At 42.6% G+C, this 20776-nt stretch overlaps 1 protein-coding gene across 4 annotated transcripts in view; it reads right to left on the minus strand.

The window, feature by feature from the left end:
* Nucleotides 1–20776, minus strand: part of LOC137373618 (latent-transforming growth factor beta-binding protein 2-like) — a 773188-nt gene that overhangs the window by 168523 nt on the left and 583889 nt on the right. For all 4 annotated transcript variants that reach the window (XM_068038663.1, XM_068038661.1, XM_068038660.1 and 1 more), the window contains exons 21-22: nt 11638–11760; nt 6768–6893 (exon numbers count right to left, since the gene is read on the minus strand). In XM_068038663.1, the coding sequence (XP_067894764.1) occupies nt 6768–6893; nt 11638–11760 (249 nt within the window). The remainder of the gene's footprint in view (nt 1–6767; nt 6894–11637; nt 11761–20776) is intronic.

The raw sequence follows: 20776 nt of genomic DNA on the forward strand, positions 1-20776 counted from the left end.
TGGACCCAGGCTTGTGCAGAAGTGGAAGCGCCTGATTCAAACAGATGGACACTTCACTTTAGTATTAATTTGGGGCCATGTCTACCTGCACACCATTTCCTGTCATTCTTGCATGCAGGAAATCATTTCAGCTGCTAAGAAGTAGAGAATCAGCTGCTGGATTACTATGTCACTCGCCTGCAGCTTGGGTAACCCTTACCATTCATATTTGCTATTTCTTCTTAGTTCTCTATAACTTGGACTTGACAAAGATTGATAATAGACTAAGATGCTTTTTGAGGCTTTCCAAAAGCAATTAAAATTTTATCACCCTTTTGTGATACTCTTCTTTAAATTTCATGAACACATAATTTACCATACCCATTACTAATTTGCTCCCTAAACCTGTGCAAGCTGACACCTTAAGCTGTGCCAATAGGTAAACTGGCTGCAAACTACTCACTTCCATTTTAGTCTTTCTAAAATAGAACGAATGACACTTCAAGTATAAGCTATGCTATAAGTAGAAAATTCAGATTAATGTACATTGTAACTCAAAGGCCAAAGTTCAAAGGCCATAACTGTGGTCTGGGAATGTATGTAACTAGTATATGGAAACACACATACAGAAAGCCCTATAAATATTTGGGATATTGACTAAAATAAATTAAGTTCTGTTTTCAGTGGAACTCAGTTTCTGTGTTTAAATGGGATTTCTACCTCACCACCAGCATGAAAGTGAGAGCAGGTCTGAGGAAATTTCTGGCCTGTGTTTCCAAATATAAGCAATCAACAGCTAATCAGGTAGCGGCTAAATCTTCTCAATACAACATCATTGCAATAGTCTTTAACCACATCAAATTTGACTCTTATCCATGCATTAATTGTTTTAATATTGAAATGATATGGTGCCCTTGTTAATCAAGTGATAACAAACACTTTGATTACTTTTTAAAATATACAGATTATTATTCGAATTTCTAAAACTGGAAAATATAGCCGACTGTGGATTAAGAAATATACTAAGTTTCTATATATTTTACTAATTCCAACTAATCATACAATATTATATGAATTGAGAAAATAATATTTACAGAAACCTTGCACACATGAAAGCTGGAAAAGACATTTAATAACAAAGCGCTTTAAAAATGTAAATAACTCAAACATTTTTCACAATGTACTCCTATTTTCCTTTACAGAAAGATACAATGAATTTTTTTTTTGATATTAGCATATTCAACTTACAAACCAGTCTATATAAATTATAAACTAAGGTAGGGCTTTCTGCATGCAATGATGTGTATAATCATCAATAACATTTCTATTTGAACTCTTGGATTTAAGATAACTGGGGCTAGAAATTTGATGATGACAGTTTTCAGGCATGGGGATCTGGATGTATCTGGTTGAGGTGATACAAGCAACACACAAACTTCATTCTGCCTTCTCATCAGTATAATTGTGGTGTGCAGCCCAGCATGAAACATGCTGCTGACTGGCTGCATGCTCAGCAGGGGGCCCAGATGTTTATGTGGCAAACACAGGTTTCAGGTTGCCTGCAATTCTTGAAGGCAGTCTGCACATCTTAAAGAGGAGGTGCATTCTGGCTGCAGCAACTGGTGAAACTGTTTGAAAGAGTATTTCAGAGAAGGAATAAGACTTCAAATAAAGCAACCCCCTCCCCTCACCCTAACCATCCCCTTCTGCATTTATGCTTTTAGATACCTGAGAACTGCAACCTGGCCAGCCAGTGCAGCTCAGGATGATGCACCCAAGCAACAGCATATGTCTGATGAAGAAGCAACATCACTTAATCTTACAGTCGCAGCTACCAGCTTAGATACTGGCACTGTGTGAACTTTAGTGGGCAGTATAGATCATCACGTGATGAATTACCAGGCATGAGTCAGCTGCAGCTAGGCTAGTGAGAAAGGATGTCATATGCGCCAGCTCCCCAGAGGGTGAGGTTGCACATGAGTTCTCTTGCAGAGGACTCAGATAAGGCAGCGTACAGGACAAGGTTGATGGGCATGCACACAGAGGGAGCTAGATGCATTGACAGGCCTACCACAGAGACTGTTGTCACTATCAAGGAGTTTGGAGGAGTCCAGCTCCAACTTGGCACAGGGCTTTGTGCAGAGCTTGGAGCCCATTCTCTCTGGTGTGGAAGTGGTGGCCAGCTCCTTGAAATATTTGCGGACCCAGCTGTGATGCAGTGTTTCATGGCCGATGTCTCAGCTTCCGCTGCGCACAGGCAGAAGTCACTTAATGTCTCAATGCTGCAGTGGAAACTCAGACTGAGGTCATGAGGTCCATTCTTGTTGCCTTACAGACTCAGACTGCTGCTATCATACGAAAGAGGCATGCAGGGTCTCACAGCAGCCCTGCAATCTGTGCTCCAGCAGAATACTAGAATTGCTGAGGTGCTGCCCCTAGGGAGTGGAAGTGGCTCAGTGGTGTCCAAACCTGCTGTCCTCTCCCAGGATGACAGCATTCATGGTCTCACCATTACACCTCTGCCTTGCTGATGCTGAGCTGGTGCAGTTGGAAGCTGGGCTCTCAAGGCCCAGGGTTGCTTGAGGACATCCTGCAAGGTCATCCGCAGTGTGTCAGCAGCATTCCACCAACTTGCTGCAGCCACTGGAATCGCACTCCATAGCAGCAGTAAACCAGGCAAAGATACTCGCAATACAGGCACTTAGGGAATGCATAAGGGTGAATAATTCTGTTTTGTGTGTATTATTGGGAGTATTGTTGGATAAAACTGTTATGGAACAGTTTTTTGGTGTTGTCTTTGATTTCAGATTTTAACCAAGAGGACGTTGTGATGGTCTACAGCAGAAGGATGGAAAGGTAGGGAATTGTGGAGCAGTGTTAATGTGAGGATATTTTTTAGGGGAACCAGAATCTAATGAGCCTCTCAATGACAGCCAGTCTGGAGCAATGGTGCCCCAGATGTATCCTCCTCCTCCTGAGGTGGTTGCCAAAGGTCTGGTGGCAAGGTTTGCACACTCCTAAGAGCCAGGTTGTGGAGGATGCAGCAGACTACCACAAATTTGGAGACATAATCTAGTAAATATAGCAGGGCTCTCACCGAGTGGTCCTGACAGTGGAACTGTTGTTTTAGAATGTTGATGGTTTGTTCCACGATGTTCCTGGTGTGATCAGGTTGCGGAGAGGAATCATAAGCCACGTGAAGAAAGGGTATACCAGGTACACCCTGTCACCAAAGAGCCATCCTCTGGCTTGTCATGGTGACTTGAATATGGCAGGAACGGCTGACAGGTGCAGGATAAAGGCATTGTGACTGCTGCTAGGGTAGGGAGCATTCACCAACATGATGCTCTGTGCATGATCACACACCAACTGCACATTCAGGAAGCGGTTCCAATACCTATCCCTGTTGATATGTGGCATCCACAAAGTCAAGTGCGTGCAGTTGATGGCACACTGCACTACTGGGAATTCTGCTACCCTGGCAAAGCCAAATGCCCACTTGTCCTGCTTCTCTCTGGTTAAAGAGAAGACTGTGAAAGTCCTCGCTCCTTTTGTACAGGGCCTCCCTGCTGCAGCGATGCACAGCAACCTGTGAGACTTTGGTAATGTTGCCAGTTCCAGCCTGGATGGATCTTGAGGCACAGAAATTGAGCGCTGTGGTGATCTTGATGGGCACTGGCAGCGATGTCCTCACCCTACTTTGCGGCTGCATGTCCAGCTGGAGGAGGTAGCACAGTTCAGTGACCACCTCTTTGGTGAATCATAGCTGTCTCAGACACTACTCCTGGCTAAGGTGGAGATAGAAATGCTCTCTAGGCAGATATGGCTTTCTGCTAAGAGTCCTTCTCCCCCTCTTTCTGTGCACAGCTTTCTCTCTCTGCTGCCTGTGTTTTACCTTCCTGTCATGCTGCAGCCCAAGACTGCAACTATAGCCCCATGAGTGACAGCAGGCCTTCTGCTCACAGGCCTTTAAAACCCCACTGAACTACTTGAAAAAGTACAGCACCACTTCCTTCTGACTCCAACAACTTTTCAGAGCTCCTCCAACACATTAGCCAGTACTTCCACTAACCTTGCGGCAACAAGAGAAAGTCAAAAGCACCTTACCTTAAAGTCCCACTCTGATGTCTTTAAATAGTGCTAGGTCCCTTGTGCAGCTGAGAATGTTTAAGAGAGGACATTAACAGGACCTGCAAGGTCCAAAATGGGAGGTCAGGCGCTAAATCAATGTTAGAAGCTGAGTGACATCACAATCAGTCCACTCTGCATACTTCCGAGCATGTATGGCACACCTGTGCAGGGGCACTTCCTAGTAAGGCGCACCATGCAGGTCATGCTGGAAGTGGATCGGCTGCCATTTTCAAAATTTCGGGCTCCTGTAGTGCCGACACCAGTGGCGCTATGGAAGCCAATTATCCGGCCTTGCTAATTAAGTACATATTTTGAACTTAGAAAAAATATATTCGTATGTTTTCTTCCAAACTTGCTGAACTGCAATTATTACTTTCAAAACAACTGTTGACCCCTAATAGAGAACGAAAATACTGCAGATGCTGGAAATCTGAAATAAAAACAGAAAATGCTGGAAATACTCAGCAGGTCTTGCAGCATCTGTGGAGAGAGAAACAGAGTAAATGGTGGCCCGCACACAAGGGCTGCAGGCCAAAGAGCCGCTGCAATCTCAAGCGCGGCAGCTCATTTAAATAGCCGGGGCGTAGAGGCCTGCTCAGGTCGCGTGAAAAGAACCCGACCTAACACATTGGACCCGAGCCCGACCCAGCCCGAGTCCTTCTGATTTTGCCCCAAGCCCGACCCGAACCCGCCCCGACTCGACCTGACTCGACGTGACCTGACCATCCCTTTACTTACTTTCCGACTGGGAAGCTCTATGAAGCTGCAGCGCATGCGCGATGACATCATAGTGACGTCCCTGACTTCCAGCTCAGTTAAGTTTTTTTAATTTCAATACTAACCAGCAGAGCACTTACCGTGTGTGTCCAGCCCGACCCGACCCGACTCGACCTGGACTCTGCCCAACCCGACCCGAGCCCAAAAGCCAGACCCTGAAGATGGGCCCGACCTGACCCAAGCCCGACACATGTCGTCGGGTCCAGTTGGGTTTGGGTCGGGTAGCAGGCCTCTACCAGGGCGGCCCACCTCCCAGTCAAGTGGGGGGTGGGCTGTCTGTGCCTGGCAATGGCATCAGCTGCCTGTGTGCAGGCATTTTTAACGCCATTTTTAATGGGCAGTTAGCCCTGCCGGGCTATTTAAATATTTAAAGACATATACAATAAAATTAAATTAATACATTTCCTTTGCCCCTCTCCCACCCCCCTAATAACAATGACATTAACTATTTGCACTTTCCCCCCTAAAAACATTTAACTTTAACATATGATCTTCCTACCACAAACTGCACAAAGTTTAATGTGCAACCCTTCCCACCATCCCCTACACCAATGATGTTTATTTGACCCCGTTTCACCTCCCACTGATAAACTTACTTCCTTCCCCTCCCCACCAGTGTCATGCCTAATTTCCCCAGAAGGGGATCTGAAGGCCCGGGAGTGCTGTTTGCTGTGCTGATGATTGCGGTGGGCCCTCAAAATCGCGGGTGAGTATATGTAAATGTATAAATGTTATTAATTTGAATATGCTGATTGTGGTCCCGTCTCCCTCCCAGCAGTGGGGCCGCCAGGGAGCCTTGCCGCTGCCGGAAGGATCAGGTCGGGCCCTGCTGGTGTCGAGATCCGTGGAGGGCCTCATCCAGAGCCATCTTCAAGCTCGCCTGCCATGCATCTCGACGTCGAGGGCTGTTTAAAATACAGCCCAATGTTTTAGGTCGATTGACCTATAACATTGGGGGGAATTTTATGCTGGCGGCGGGAGTCTCGACATCGGGGGAAACCGATGCCAGGATCCCCGCCTCATCCCTTTTCTAGAAGGCCCGCTGAATTTAGTGCCAATCAGGCACAAGTGGACATTGGCGGGCCTTCCATAGGATTTAGGACCCCGTTGCCAGAAGTCACACCCTTGGAGAGTTGCTGGCCAATCAGAGGCCGGCAGCTGCAGCACCATTGCCGAAGCGGTGCTGCTGCTGGAGATGATCGTCCTGGAGGCTAGGATTGTCGCTGGACCCAGGCCTCAGGTAGCTCAGGGAAGGAGACGTCTTGCAGCGTGGAGGTTACGGCGAGGGGTTGTCAGCAAGGGCAGGGGTTGGCCCTCAGTGGGACCCCACCTTCCCAATGTCGGGTCCCTTGTTAAGGCACTAAATGCCTTTAAATGAGGCCACGCCCTCCCCCGTCCCCTGGAGCCAGGTATCAGCCCGCATAGCTTTTTGCGCCATGCTTCCCATGCAGTGACAGGGCTGCCCGCCGCATGGTATTGTGGCTGCGGCAGGGAAAGGCCTTTAATTGAGGGTTAATTACCCAGATAAGGGCCTCAATTGGCAGCAGGGTGGGAAGGCCATTCACAGATCTTCCCACCCTGGACTAAATTTAGGCAGAGGCAGGGTGGTGGCAAGAACTGCGTTCCCCCCCCACCCCCGCCCCCCCGCTACCATCCTACCTGATTTTATGCTCTCCCCGCCTCCAAACTCTCCACGGGGAGAACATAAAATTCCCCCAACTAACTTTGTTTCTCTCTCTACTGATGCTGCCAGACCTGCTCAGCATTTCCAGCTTCAATATCTGTCCCCTGTCTATATACAACTAACGTCATATTTCAAGCACCAGAAACATTTTTCTTTATAGCACTGGACTCCTGCACTGTATCTTGATCATACCTACCTTCACATCTGTGTCTGTCTTCTGATACTCTGTATCCAGGACTGCAGGATGCACATGTGTAAGACCCATCAGTATTTGTACAAAGTCCATTCAAACAAACCTCCAGGGATACACATTCATCAATGTCTATAATACAAAGGACAATAAATTGAATTCAAATTTCTTTATTCAATTTAGGAGAAAAAATCCTTCTTCAGTCTATAAATGGATTGTTTTTGTGTCTGGTCTGCCTTAAATCTGTTAACTTTTCGGAACTTTGGAGTCATAGGCCTAGAAATTCAGATGTTCCCATTTTTGACCATGCAGTGGGCGCAGGATATGATGGCTGTGCCTGAATGGCAAGGCCAGAGGCGCACCTGATATTAGGTGTCAGGCCTCATGACCATTGAGCCGGCGAGCTATAGAAGTTAATAAAAACAAGAAATGCTGGAATCACTCAGCAGGTGACCCTTCTTCGGAACCGAAACGTTAACTCTGCTTCTCTTTTCACAGATGCTGCCAGACCTGCTGAGTGATTCCAGCATTTCTTGTTTTTATTTCAGATTTCCAGCATCCGCAGTATTTTGCTTTTATGGAAGTTAATAGGCAGTTCGCCAGCGAAGGAGGAATTAATATTGGACTGCTGCATGTACTGAGAATCCAGGCATCAGATATGCACCTGTTTCCTTACAGTACAAGGATAGTCCTATGTTTCATACAAGATGAATCAGCTTTGGACACGACGTGTGCCATGGCATTTTAAAAAAAAATTATTAAACATACTTTTTCTTTGTTCATGGTACAATATAGGTTACGTGGTATTTGCAGATACATACATTAAGAATCTTAAATATTTCTGTGTTTTTATTGCATGTTCTGGTAATTTTGAGCATCGATAGGTTTTGAAGTAGAAGGATATTTCAACTAATTCAGCTTTCTCCGAGCCCACCCAGGCCAACCTGCTTCCTTCCTCGTAATCACCTACTCTCCCAAACACAATCCAACCCATCAGTCTCCAATCTCTGCCCAACCCCTGTGATGACCCCCAAGCCTCCAAGCCATGTTGCAGCCAATCCCCTCATCTCGCCATCACTACTCCAGCAGCAGGAAACCCACTTTTCTGAGCTGCCGCCTCTTCTGCAGTGTTCCACGCTCAACTGGCAGCCAAGCCTATCAAGGTTGGTTTCTGGGCGCAGGCATCGGCTGATAAATATACCATGCATACTGTGGGGGCACTCAGGGAAACCCTGGGGGGAAATTGAAGGCGTGGGGTGGGTGGAAATTGGAGGCTCATAGGAATGGTTGAGGGGGTGGGGGGAGGGGATTGGAGGCCAGGGAAGGGGAGATGGGAGGTGTGGGGAGGGCTCAGAGTCCTCATAGGGACGGTCAGAGGCTCAGGCGGGGGAATCAGAGGCCAGAGGCCGGAAACAGGGGAAGTTGAAGGGGAGTTTGAAGGCCGGCGGGGAGGGAAATTGGAGGCCTAGAAGGGAAGGTCAGACACCTGGAGGGAGGGATCAGAGGCCTCAGGTTGGGGCAGAGATCAGAGGCATGGGGTGGGGGTGAATCGGAGGCTGGGGGTTGAGGGTAGGGTTCTGAGGCCTGGGTAGGGGTTATCAAAGGCCTCATGGGAAGGTCAAGGAAGATTGAAAGGGTTGGAAGAGGGTGAGTTGAGGGGAGGGGAGATCCTATTGCTGGGGTTTGCCCAGGCAAGGCACCCTATACCCAGCACTAAAGTGAAAAGGCACACACCTCCTGGATCCGACAATCCTTGCCTGGGTATAGCTGCTGGCCTGGGAAACCCAGATGTCCACACTTCAATTTCAAATGTTAAATAACAATGAGATAAATAAATGAAATAGCAACATCGTATTATTTAAAGGTCAGCCTCCTTGAAGTGGGTTTGTCTCCCCCCATTAAAACCAGATGTTGGCGGGTTGGATGTGGGTTTGGGTTGGGATTTATGTTTTTAGTACTTTAATTTCCCACTCAATCAAAACACGCCTGTTTTTTGAGGTTATAATTCCTCTTTATACTCTGTAGAAATAGCACTATCTGGAAAAAGGTTAATCCTAACAGAGCAACTTGAAAGCTGCATTTATGCAAGCTGAATGATTAATGCATCAATCAGCAATAAGTCTGGCAGTAGAGAAGAAGCAGTTTGCTGCGGTAAAATCTGATTTTTAACTTGCTATTTACCATTTATCTTAAGCACTGTAAATATTGTAGATTAGCTTTTAAAACAATCCAATTTTTTCTCTGAGCGGATATGGCACTGACCTATGGGGTATACCACTTCCAACCTTTTTTTATTCTGAATAATACCCATTTAGATTAGATTAGATTAGATTAGAGATACAGCACTGAAACAGGCCCTTCGGCCCACCGAGTCTGTGCCGACCATCAACCACCCATTTATACTAATCCTACACTAATCCCATATTCCTACCAAACATCCCCACCTGTCCCTATATTTCCCTACCACCTACCTATACTAGTGACAATTTATAATGGTAAATTTACCTACCAACCTGCAAGTCTTTTGGTTTGTGGGAGGAAACCGGAGCACCCGGAGAAAACCCACGCAGACACAGGGAGAACTTGCAAACTCCACACAGGCAGTACCCAGAATCGAACCCGGGTCCCTGGAGCTGTGAGGCTGCAGTGCTAAACACTGCGCCACTGTGCCGCCCCTAATTTATCCTAACTCTTTGTTTCCTTTCCATCACCTAACTCTCGATCTCTGCTGCTACATTTCCTCTTATAACATGTCACTGATCCTTCAAACAAGCCTCTTCTAAAAATCCATATGCACCGCATCTTTTCTAGGTTATAATTCACTGACTAATAAGAGCAGGCTAGGAAGGGGGATCTGTTCCTCAGCATCTACCAAGGTAGTCAAAAATTCAGTGACATATTCTATACTCTCTACATCCTTAATACGTTACTAAAAGGCAAAGTAGGGATTCAGTAAAATCAGAGGTATCTAACTTTTTGGAGGAGAGAATCAATGTAATACATTTGTTGCCAGGGTAACACCTTTGTTCAAGAAGGGACAGAAGGATAAATCAGGCAGCAACAGACCAGCTATTCTAATGTCAGTTGTGGTTAACTCTTAGAATCAACAATTTGAAACAATTTGGTGAGCATTCAAAACATCATACGTTAATCAAGGATAGCCAGTCTAGACTTGTTAACTGCAAATCATGTTAAGTAAATTTAATGAAGTGTTTCGACTGATCAAATAGATAAAGAAAATTCAGTAGATGCAGTGTATATGGATTTTTACAAGAGGCTTGTTTGAAAGATCAATGACAGGTTATAAGAGGAAATGTAGCAGCAGAGATAGTTAGTTGATGGTAAAGAAACAAAGAGTTAGGATAAGTGGGTGTTATTCAGAATTTAAAAAAGTTGGAAGTGGTATACCTTATAGGTCAGTGCCATATCCGCTTCTGTTTTCGGTGTATATCGGTGATTTGGACTTCAGCATGGGGGAGAAAAGTCTCAAAATTAACTGATATTGTGAAAGTAGGGGGGTTGGTTAACTTCAAAGAGAATGGTAAAAGAATTCAGGAAGAGCTGGAAAGGTTAGGCGACAGATGGCAGATCCAATTTAATGTGGCTCAGTTGGAGCAAGGACAAGCAATCGGCATATACATTTAATGGAAAGGGTGCATGAGCAGATAGGTCTAGGAGTTCAAATATATAATTACTTTGAACTGTATATGCAAGTAAAGGTAGAAAGAAGGTTAACAGAATTTTGGAATGTTTAAATATCGGCATAAAGTGCAAGAGTAAAGAAGCAATGATAAATAAAAGCAAAATATTGCAGATGCTGGAAATCTGAAATAAAAACAAGAAATGCTGGAAATACTCAGCAGGTCTGGCAGCATCTCTGGAGGGAGAAGCAGAGTTAACGTTTCAGGTCAGTGACCCTTCATCAGAACTGGCAGAGCCAGAAATCTAATAGGTTTTAAGCAAGTAAAGTGGGGGTGGGACAAGAGATAACAAAAGAGGTGTTGATAGGACAAGGTCACAGAGAATAACTGACCAGAAGGTCATGGAGCAATGGCAAACAGTATGTTAATAGTGTGCTAAAAGACAAAGCGTTAGTACAGTAATGATAAATCTCTATTAAACATTTATTCCACTGAATATTGCATTCAATTTTTGGCGTCACATTACAGAAAGGACATTAAAGTCAAAGACAGTATACAACATAAATTTGCCAGGATGTTGTCAAGGATGGGAAACTAGTTATGAGTATATAGTTGAGATTGTGGAGCTATTTTCCATCACTTCAGAAAAGGCCAAGAGTGGATTTAATAGAGATTTTTTTAAATTATGGAACTTACCCTTCAAATATTGAATTGCTGCCTGAACCTAATTTACCTTTTTGCTCTTCACTTACTGGCCAGGTTTGGTCAACTCTCTCTTCATCTCTTGTCCTCTTCTACCACTATGCCTTGTCTGGTCCACTGACACCCTAGGCACCAAACAGTGCTTCCTCCCAACTGCTCCTTTTGCCTCTGTTGCTCTTTGATTTATAACTGCAGCCACCAGTTCTATGACTGGTGTTCCTTGCAAAGTTTTACTACTTGAAACCTTCAGGCTCAGGTTTTCAAACCTCCTATGCCTGGAGAACTGGTAAAGGCAGATTTCCAATTAGTCTAAATGCACTAGGCAGATCACAGCCTTTTCCAATCCTGGGAAAATTAAAGAGCCGAGGCTAAATAAAAGCAGAAATCAGCATTACGCACAAGCATGCAAAGAAAGAACAACAGGTTGGATAAAAGGAGTACACCAGTCACTTTTGGTCCATGAGCCATAGGTACAGAACTCCTGAGTTAAATTGTCTAGATTGCATTGGACTGATCTAAAAATGTTCACATACCTCTGCAGCTCTTCTGGTCTGTCACAGGTTCAAAACCTTGGTTACAATTGCATCTGTAGGATCCCTCCATATTGATACAATATCCATTGGCACAAATGCCAAAAGTCAAGCACTCATTCTCATCTGAAACAGACACAACATCATAATAACATTAGGGCTTTAAGGCTCCCAATTTGTTTTTTTTAATTATTGCAGAAGGATTCAATTACACACGAAAAACAACCAAAATGCACTTAATCTCTAGTAAATAGTCATAACAATTATTGTATTTACAATTAATAATCCACAAAGCTGACAGGAGTAGCATTGAAGTAATATAAAGTGAAAGTCTCTCATGGCAACACTACTGAGAAAAGAAAAAATGTTCCCGTTATTCTAATTGTTCCATGAACCACACACTATCAAGAATGTATGCACTGATCCCAGTTGGCAGCACTGCATCTTGGACGTGCTCAAGGACTGAAGTCATTAACCCAACAAGGAAATAACAGGGTGTAAAATTGGCTTCTTGTTGCTCTGTCTATTGTCTGTCAACAACAGGAGGTTATTCCAAATTTACTCCATCATATAAGCTACAATTCATTTTTGTTTTTTCTTCTCTTCTACCCTCTATTGTTCTTTTCTTATGAAGCACTGATACATGCTGGGGTAAAGTTTTATGAAGGCCATTATTTCTCCAGTATTCTATCCAAGCAACTATTTTTCATGTGTTTTCCTAGGCAATAGTGTATGGTTGCTTTTTGTCGACTATATGGAAGCATCATTAAGAGTCACTGCATTGTCAAAGGAAGCAGGATTCCCGACTGATTTTTTTTGTTCTCCCTGCTCAGAGGTGCTGAGATTAATTCCAGCACTCCTATTACCACCCTGGTAGAGATGAGCTAACTCACTGCAGACTGGAGATGAAACTTCCTCTTTGTGCCAAGCATCATTGTTCCATTGTTGCTGAATCAGAATTGTGCATCTCACTACCTAGCACCATTTCTTTTTACTTGTTCTTGGATGTGGGCCATGCTAGCAAGGCTGCATTATTTGCCCATTATAGTTGCACAAGGAAGGTAGTAGGGGTCTTCTCCTTGAACCACTAGTCATGGTGCTCCCATAATGATGTTAGGTAGGGAATTTCAGGATGTTGACCCAGCAACATTGAAGGAATAGTGATATATGTCCAAGTCAGGATGGTTGCAATATGGAGGGGAACTTGGAGCCAATGCTGCTCTTGCCCCTCTCAGTGTTAGAGGTCGTGAGTGAAGGTAGCTGTCATGATTGTACATGAGGGCTTGAGTATTAGAGAATGTATGGTACTTGGAAGGGAAACTGAAAGTAGCTTTGTGCTTTGGGGAAAACACCTGACGTAGGTTTTTTGTAAGGTGAGATAGGCTTATGCCGCTGTAGTGAGAACAATGAAAAGAACTCTACAGAAGACTTCAATTAAACACTTGTTAAATCCTTGTTTAAGTTAAAGCTGTCATTTCAAATGTGATTCCTCAGCCTGAGATGTGACAGCAGGTACTATCAAAGTAGTCGTTATAGGGCCATCATCATTACAAGGATAGCAGTGGTTTATAAAGAAGGCCCATCATATTCAGGGCAAATGGAGATGGACAGAAATGTGGCCCTGCCTTCATCGCCACATTTAGAGAACAAATCAAAAAAAAGTTTATCCTTCCTTTATTTTCCCTTCAAATTTTCTCTCTTTCTCGATTGAAGATAGTGATTGATGCTAAGTTATAATTTTAGCTCCAATATATCATCCAACTGGACATTCTTCATGTGTAAACACAGACAATAAGGGGGTGAAATTGGTTTATTCCAGTTATGTGAAATGGCCTCATAGTTAATCAGGCAGCCCATTTTATACCATAAATTTGGTCCAATGGAAAAGAAAATTGAGTGTGGTGTAAAATAGACTGCTAATTCATTACAAATCTATTATATGCTATTGGCATAGACCAATTTCCTCCAGTATTGGTAGTCTATTTGGCGTGGGGGACTGAGCTGAATCATGTTCACATACTATAAAGATACATTTTGACGTCCAATCTGACTGCATTTCTCAGCTGAGCACCGATTAAACATGGGCACTTTCTATCTATATTACATGTATCACATCCTATTTATCTATATTACATCTAGCCACTGATCCGTTGGGGAAGGTCCGCCTAATCAGTGTGGTTCAGTACCCATTGTGAGTGCATTTATTCAGTAAGCTGTCATAGAAGCACAATTCATCTGTTTGTTACAAGAAACTTATGTACATGTGTAAAAGATCATAATAATTGGTTAACTACATGCAACATAAATTCCTTCTATTACTTTTGTTTAAATTATCTGCATCTGTTAATCTTATAATGGATTAGATGCAATGCTGCATTAAGAATTGTGGTTAAAACTGGCAACCCCTATTTAAATAGGGTTTCTATAGTTCAGAATTAAGCTAAAGCATTTTATATGCAACTCCACTAATTCTCTTTCTCACATGCATGCAAGGATACAAATACAGAGTATATCAGTATATGTCATATTTAAAACCCTCTTTCCTGCATGTTTCTAACCTTTTTCCTCCCCTCTCCTGTTATGACTGAGGCAGGAGGAGTGCACTGTTTATTCAAGTCCCACTTCTCCATGGGTCACAACATACATTTAAATTTTTCCCACTTACCAATACGATCAATCATAGACTCTATTTTTATCCCAGAATAAAACACACCAACCAGGTTTCTTTAATATACAACAAAATTATCAGTTTATTATAAAACAAGTCTTAACCAGCAATGAAGTAAAGCCTACATACAGATTGAAATATTAAAGTTCCCTTTTTACCTTAGCCCCCCTCACACTCACACACACACATAGATACATCAGTTAACCAGAAAAATAAAAGGAATTTTATTTTTAGAGCTCTGTTACAAAAAAAAAGACAAATAAAAACACTTAGGCTGAATACTTGCTCATTCTTGAAGAAAAAAGAGAAGACATGGAAAGATGTCCTTTGTTGTTGTTTAGCATCCCAATTGCATATAGATGGCTGTCAATGGAATCTTCCTAGAACAGTTCTTTCCAGGCGATGTTGAAGATCAGTTTGGGTAGGCTTTCCAAGAAATGCAGCTAGAGAGGCTTCAGCCAGGCCTTACAGCAGAAATACAGCAACAGGGGTTTCAGTTCCCACATATTCAATATACAGGGTTACTGCAAATACAGTAGGAAAGAGGAGACTGACACACTGCATATGCAGGGTTTCCTTCTAAGGGAGAGAGATGAGCTGGGTTTTTTCTTGCCAGGCAAAAAACAACTGACTTTTGTAACAATTCAAAGTGAAACCAAAAACATTCCAGAAGTTAAGCCTCCTGACCTCTATAAATCTTGACCTGTCACTTCCTGTAAACATCTCCCCAAGTCAAAACAACAAGCTGCCTGCTGGTATTTTATCTGAAAACAGGTGCCTTCCAGTAAGGGCTTATTTACAAGCCAAGTCCACGAAGTCTTCTGGTGACTTCTTTTAAAAAAACACAAAGTTCAGTATCTCTTCAAGCTTCCAGATGAATCAATGTCCATAATCCAGCTATAAATTTGGGGGAGGTGGTAGTGTAATGGTAATTTCACTGGACTAATAACCCAGAAACCCAGGCTATTGCTCTGGGGACATGGGTACAAATCCCACCATGGCAGATGGTGAAATCTGAATTCAATTAATCTGGGAATTAAAAAGTAGTATAATGGTGACCATGAAACCATTGTTGATTGTTGTAAAAACCCATCTAGTTCACTAATGCCCTTTCAGGAAGAAAATCTGCCATCCTTACCTGGTCTGGCCTACACGTAACTCCAGACACACAACAATGTGGTTGTCTCTTAAAAATGTCCTCTGAAATGACCTAGCAAGCCACTCAGTTCAAGGGAAATTAGGGATGTGCAATAAATACTGGCCCAGCCAGCAACACCCACATCCCACAAGCAAATAAAAGTCCTTAAAAACATATTTTACAAAAAATAGAAGCACTCTTGTAACACTCCTGCTCCATGGCTATTCCCAGCTTGCCCTCCAACACTGCTGCAGTTACTTCTCAGTCCCACTCTCACAGTGAGACAGGGTGCAGAGGTGACAGGGCTGTCTTGACATCCTCATTGCAGTGAAAATTGATTATGTCACTAATAATAACATTAGGATAGCCCTGTTCCCATTATAATAATGAGATGCCTTATATTTTGATCCTTGGGTTACAGAATGTTTCATAGTATTTTACTAGATAGAGAGGTGGAAACTGAGCAGGAAAACAAGTTTAGAATGGTGGTCAAAGATGTGAGAGGTTTTGAAAACAACAGAAAGTGATTTTGAGATGAAATCCCAGACAGCAGTAATTTAGAGTCAGAGCAGCAAAGGATGCAAGCAGGGATGTATGGCTGAAAAAAGTGTGGAGCAAAGCCATAGATGGAATCAAAGATGAAGTTTAGAGTTTTGAAGGCAATTTGACTGGGGCTCAGGGAGCCAGTGGTGAGGATGAGAGTGATGGGTGTGCAGGACAGGGGGAAGAGTTCTGGATTTGCTCAACATTCACTCCCTCCACCGTCGGTGCACAGTGGCAGCAGTGTGTACCATCAAGAAGATGCACTGCAGCAACTCGTTAAGATTTCTTCAACAGCACCTTCCAAACCTGTGACCTCTACTACCTAGAACAAGGGCAGCAGATGCATGGGAACATCACCACCTGCAAGTTCCCTCTAAGTCACACACCATCCTGACTTGGAACTACATCGCCATTCCTTCATTATTGCTGGATCAAAATCCTGGAACACTCCCCATAACAGCACTGTGGGTGTACCTACACCACATGGACAGCAGTGGTTCAAGAAGCTGGCTCATCACCGCTTTCTCAAAGGCAATTAGGGATGGGCAATGACTGCTGGCCTTGCTAGCGATGAATAATAAAAACATTCTATTCGGTTTGTTGATTGACCCTGTGTTGGCAGGACTTATTAAGCATAAAGTTTTAAGACGCTTAGGTCTCTTTCAACTTTATTCTTAGCTATTTCAACACCATTCATGTCACTCATTTCATGTCAATCAATTTCCTTCCTATATGCAATACAAAAGTACAATGCCTTGCATTAAATTTTATGAGCCATTGTTCAGGTCACACATTTGGTTTAGCTCATTATGGAGTTTCTGGATTGCCTCCATTGATTCTCCAAGTTTTGAGATGGGCGCTGAGCTGGGATCAGGGTTGAAAGGAGTGAGAAGAAGAGCAAAAGAGGAGGAGGAGGCAGCAAGAGACCAGCAGATGGCCTTGATTTGGGAAACAAAAAAGCCAATAAGTTTATTGCATTTTGTATCAGAATTGAAATGCAATATATAAACCAGGTAGAAGGTAGGTTTTGTATTGGAGAAGAGTAGTTGGGTGTTTGTCCTTGCCGTCCAAGAAGGCTGTATTTTCAAATTATTGTGATTTTACAAATCAATGTTGCATGGGATTTCTTGCAGTCATGCAATTTACTTAATAGAGGCAAGTGCAGTAGTTATTTTTATATTTAAGCCACTATATAAATGCAAGATGCTGCTGATATTTTAGACTGACGCAAACTACAAACCTGTTGATTTGTTCAATAAGAACATCTGCTTTATGATCATACTTAGCTGGACTTCTGGGTTGCCTATATGAGAGAGCCTATATTTTAATGTTGACCCATGCAGGAAATTTCCAAAGCAATTTGTGACCTTATATCTTGTCACCCATACCACCCCTAAAAAATAATACTATTGCTATAAGCATGCAGTTACTAAAAACAGTTTCATTGTCAGTTTTGTTCTTCAGGTGCAATTTCTAAAAATTTGTGTCCTATAATTCAGAAGTTACAACATGTCACATGGTGAAAGCATTTATTATGGCTCACAGGGAGTATTATGAAACCAGTTCAAGGAAAAATATCCTGTTTTGTTAATCCCATACTGTTGAAAACTCGCCCAAAATAAATTTGGAGCAACAGAACACACACTTCAGTAGCACATCTGTTGCAGTTTGCTCTGCAATATTCCCCCAGCTTTATTGGTTTGAATTGTTGACCTTCTGCAGGATGTGATCCAATATGTGACTACGTGATCAACAACATATGCTTAAAATTTGCTAAAGGAATAGTTAACTTGGAGAGAGGAGATGCAGTCTCACTAAAGAAAATGCAGCATGCACAATATTAATGTGCATGCATTAGACAGGGAGAATCTTATGAAGGATGTATGCTAGTCATCACTAGGTACCAAACCGATGGCTCATGTACATACTGTTCTGTAATAATCTTTTAAATTTAAATTTTCTTTCTGGCAATTTGTGGTATTGCTTAGCTAAGAACAAGCACTTTGTCAGGGGTGATTTGAGTGCTTCTATTTCAATTACAGGATTTTCTTGTGTTTGGACATAATTACTTTCCAGTGAAACTATAACTATGAGATATATATTTTCATGGCAAAATAACTCCCTTATTGTCACCTGAAAAATTGATGATGATTTCATTATTTATTTTGCTCAATAGCATATTTTGGAAAAGTTCTTCATCCACAGATTAAACCATTTTACAGTGTTGATTTGAACAATAAAATTGTGAAATCATCACTGGAAGAACATGTAGCTTTGTTGGATGCACTTTTGTTGAAGTTTAAATACAATTGTCATGAAAGATTAGTGAGCTAAATATTAATATTTACCCATGTAATATAGTTCTAAAATCTTTGTAACCTATTTGTTACATCTTCCCTTGTAGAATAAACTGTATCCTGCCATTCCTAAATCGGTAATACTATTGCAATGAATGGGTGGTCAGTTCAGCAGCATATCCAGAATATTTGTCATCTTAAGCAGGAGGTTGTTGGAGGGAAAAACTTATATCAGTCAACTCATTCACAGTATCTGATTTCTTTCCATCTGAGTTACCTTTGACAGGAAAATAGATATAAAGAAGGGAGAGATGTAGCGATAATGTCACTGAACTAATAAACCAAAGGGTTCAAATCCCACCATGGCAAATTCAATTAATTAATAAAAATATGGAATTGAAAGCTAGACACAGTAATGGTGCTGTGAAACTACCATTGATTGTTATAAAAGCCCATCTGGTTCACTCATGTCCTTTAGGGAAGGAAATCTGCCATCCTTACTTGGTCTGGCCTACATGTGACTCCAGAGCTACAGCAATGTGGTTGACTCTTAACTGCCCTCTGAAATGGCCTAGAAAGCCGTTCAGTTGTCAAGGGAAATTAAGGATGGTCAACAAATGCTGGCCTTGTCAATGATGTACACATCACATAAAAGAATAAAAAAATGAAGTGGTGAGTGAAATTTCTGAGCTAATGCTAATAGACTATTCTTCATTTATAAAGCAAAGAAAGTGTTAATAAAATGAGGCACTAAAACTTCCCTTGTTTATAGCTGAGCTGCATAGAAAGTTCATCAGTTTGAATAAAGGAAATTTAGCTGCTTAAATAGAGGAGATCTGTGACTAAGTAATAATTAAGACAGTGGGGTTGGCTTATTAGTTACTATAACTTTATTCATTTTAGTGTGATAGCTGCCTCTGGAAGTCAAGTCAAGTTGAAGAATACCTCCATCTCTATGAGTTAGGTTGGAGTAAAGGGTGACGCTAGGATTTGGACTGGGTTAAGGAAATGACACTGAGAGTTGGGTCAGTCATTTTGATAGTGGAAATAACAAAATTGGGTTGGGTCAGGCTGTTATCTGGTATTGCACTGGGGTCAGGGATCAGTAAAATCCTTAAAACGTCAATGCAAAGTTTATCACACCGCACAGCTGTCCACACTAACACTTCATAATTTTTATCATGCCAAAGGCAATTTAATGGTCTTTGAGCCATTCTGAAATTGTTCCATTAAAAACATAGGAGATATGGGGGGATGAGGTTAAAATTGATAACCCCCAAAGTCAGGCATGGGGATTGCGATGTGCGATTATGCCACACCTGTTCAAAGAGATGCAGGCAGCATGCAAACTTTGTGTTGCCCACTTGTTTGAATGATTGTACCTTTCAGCTCAGTGCTGAATAAGCTACTGTGTGGTTGCATGCTTCAGCAGTGGGCCCAAGCTCATGCAAGGTGAGCACCACTTAAAGCTAGCTTGCAGTATTTAAAGCAAGACTACATCTCTTAAAGACAACATGCATTTTGTCTGCAGGAGGGGCTGAAACTGCTTGGGCAAGATTTGAAGATGTTGAGAAAGGAAGAGAAATGCGCACAAGGCCAGATGCCTGTGCCAGATTTTCGCATGTCGTGCTGGAGATTGACAGGAGGAGAGAGGTTCTCTTCCCTCAGGGGGCCCAGGAGGCAATGGGAGCAGTCAATACAGTCTGGCGCTAAAGACATGGATGCAGTGCCGCAAGAAGATTAATGACCTGACATAAGTAGGAAATGTCAGTGAATGCATCCTTACATACGAAATCCTACCAACTAGCCTCACACACTCCATTTACCCCAACCTCTTCGTTCACGTACCAACAATCTATATCAACCACGACTCAAAACTCTTATTCATATGCTCCACCTCACCCTCACACACTTAACATTACTAGAAGACACACACTCATACCTCACAGCTTGCACAACCAGCAAGCTATTCAACTGTTGCAGGCATATCACCCAAACACAATGTTCTACAATCAGTGACACGATTCCCTCTTTTTGCAGGACAAGATGGTCCATAAAAGACAGCAGCAGCAGCTAACTGGCAAGAGACAGACACGGCTGCATATTCTGACCCGCATGGAGGAGATGTGCTGAGAATCACTGGAGCAGCCATCACTGCAGCTATAACCAGTAGCTCTGCTGAAGCCATCGTCCTGCCTTATGCACTGTCTGAAATCCCATGTCACTCTCATACCGCAATCTATTATGATGTACAAATTGCAGGTGGTGTAACCATACAACTCTTGCTTTTTGCACTGCTACTAGATATTAAAGATATCAAGGGATATGGGGATAGTGCGGGAAAATGGTGTTGGGGTAGAAGATCATCCATGATCTAGTTGAATGGCAGAGCTGGCTCAAGGGACCGAATAGCCAACTCCTGCTCCTATTTGCTATGTTCCTATGTTGCCTCACCCCAATTATCCCCTTGTGCATTTATTCTTTCAGATAACCTAG

This window comes from Heterodontus francisci, chromosome 9 (genome assembly GCF_036365525.1).
Source record: "Heterodontus francisci isolate sHetFra1 chromosome 9, sHetFra1.hap1, whole genome shotgun sequence".
NCBI lineage: Eukaryota > Metazoa > Chordata > Chondrichthyes > Heterodontiformes > Heterodontidae > Heterodontus > Heterodontus francisci.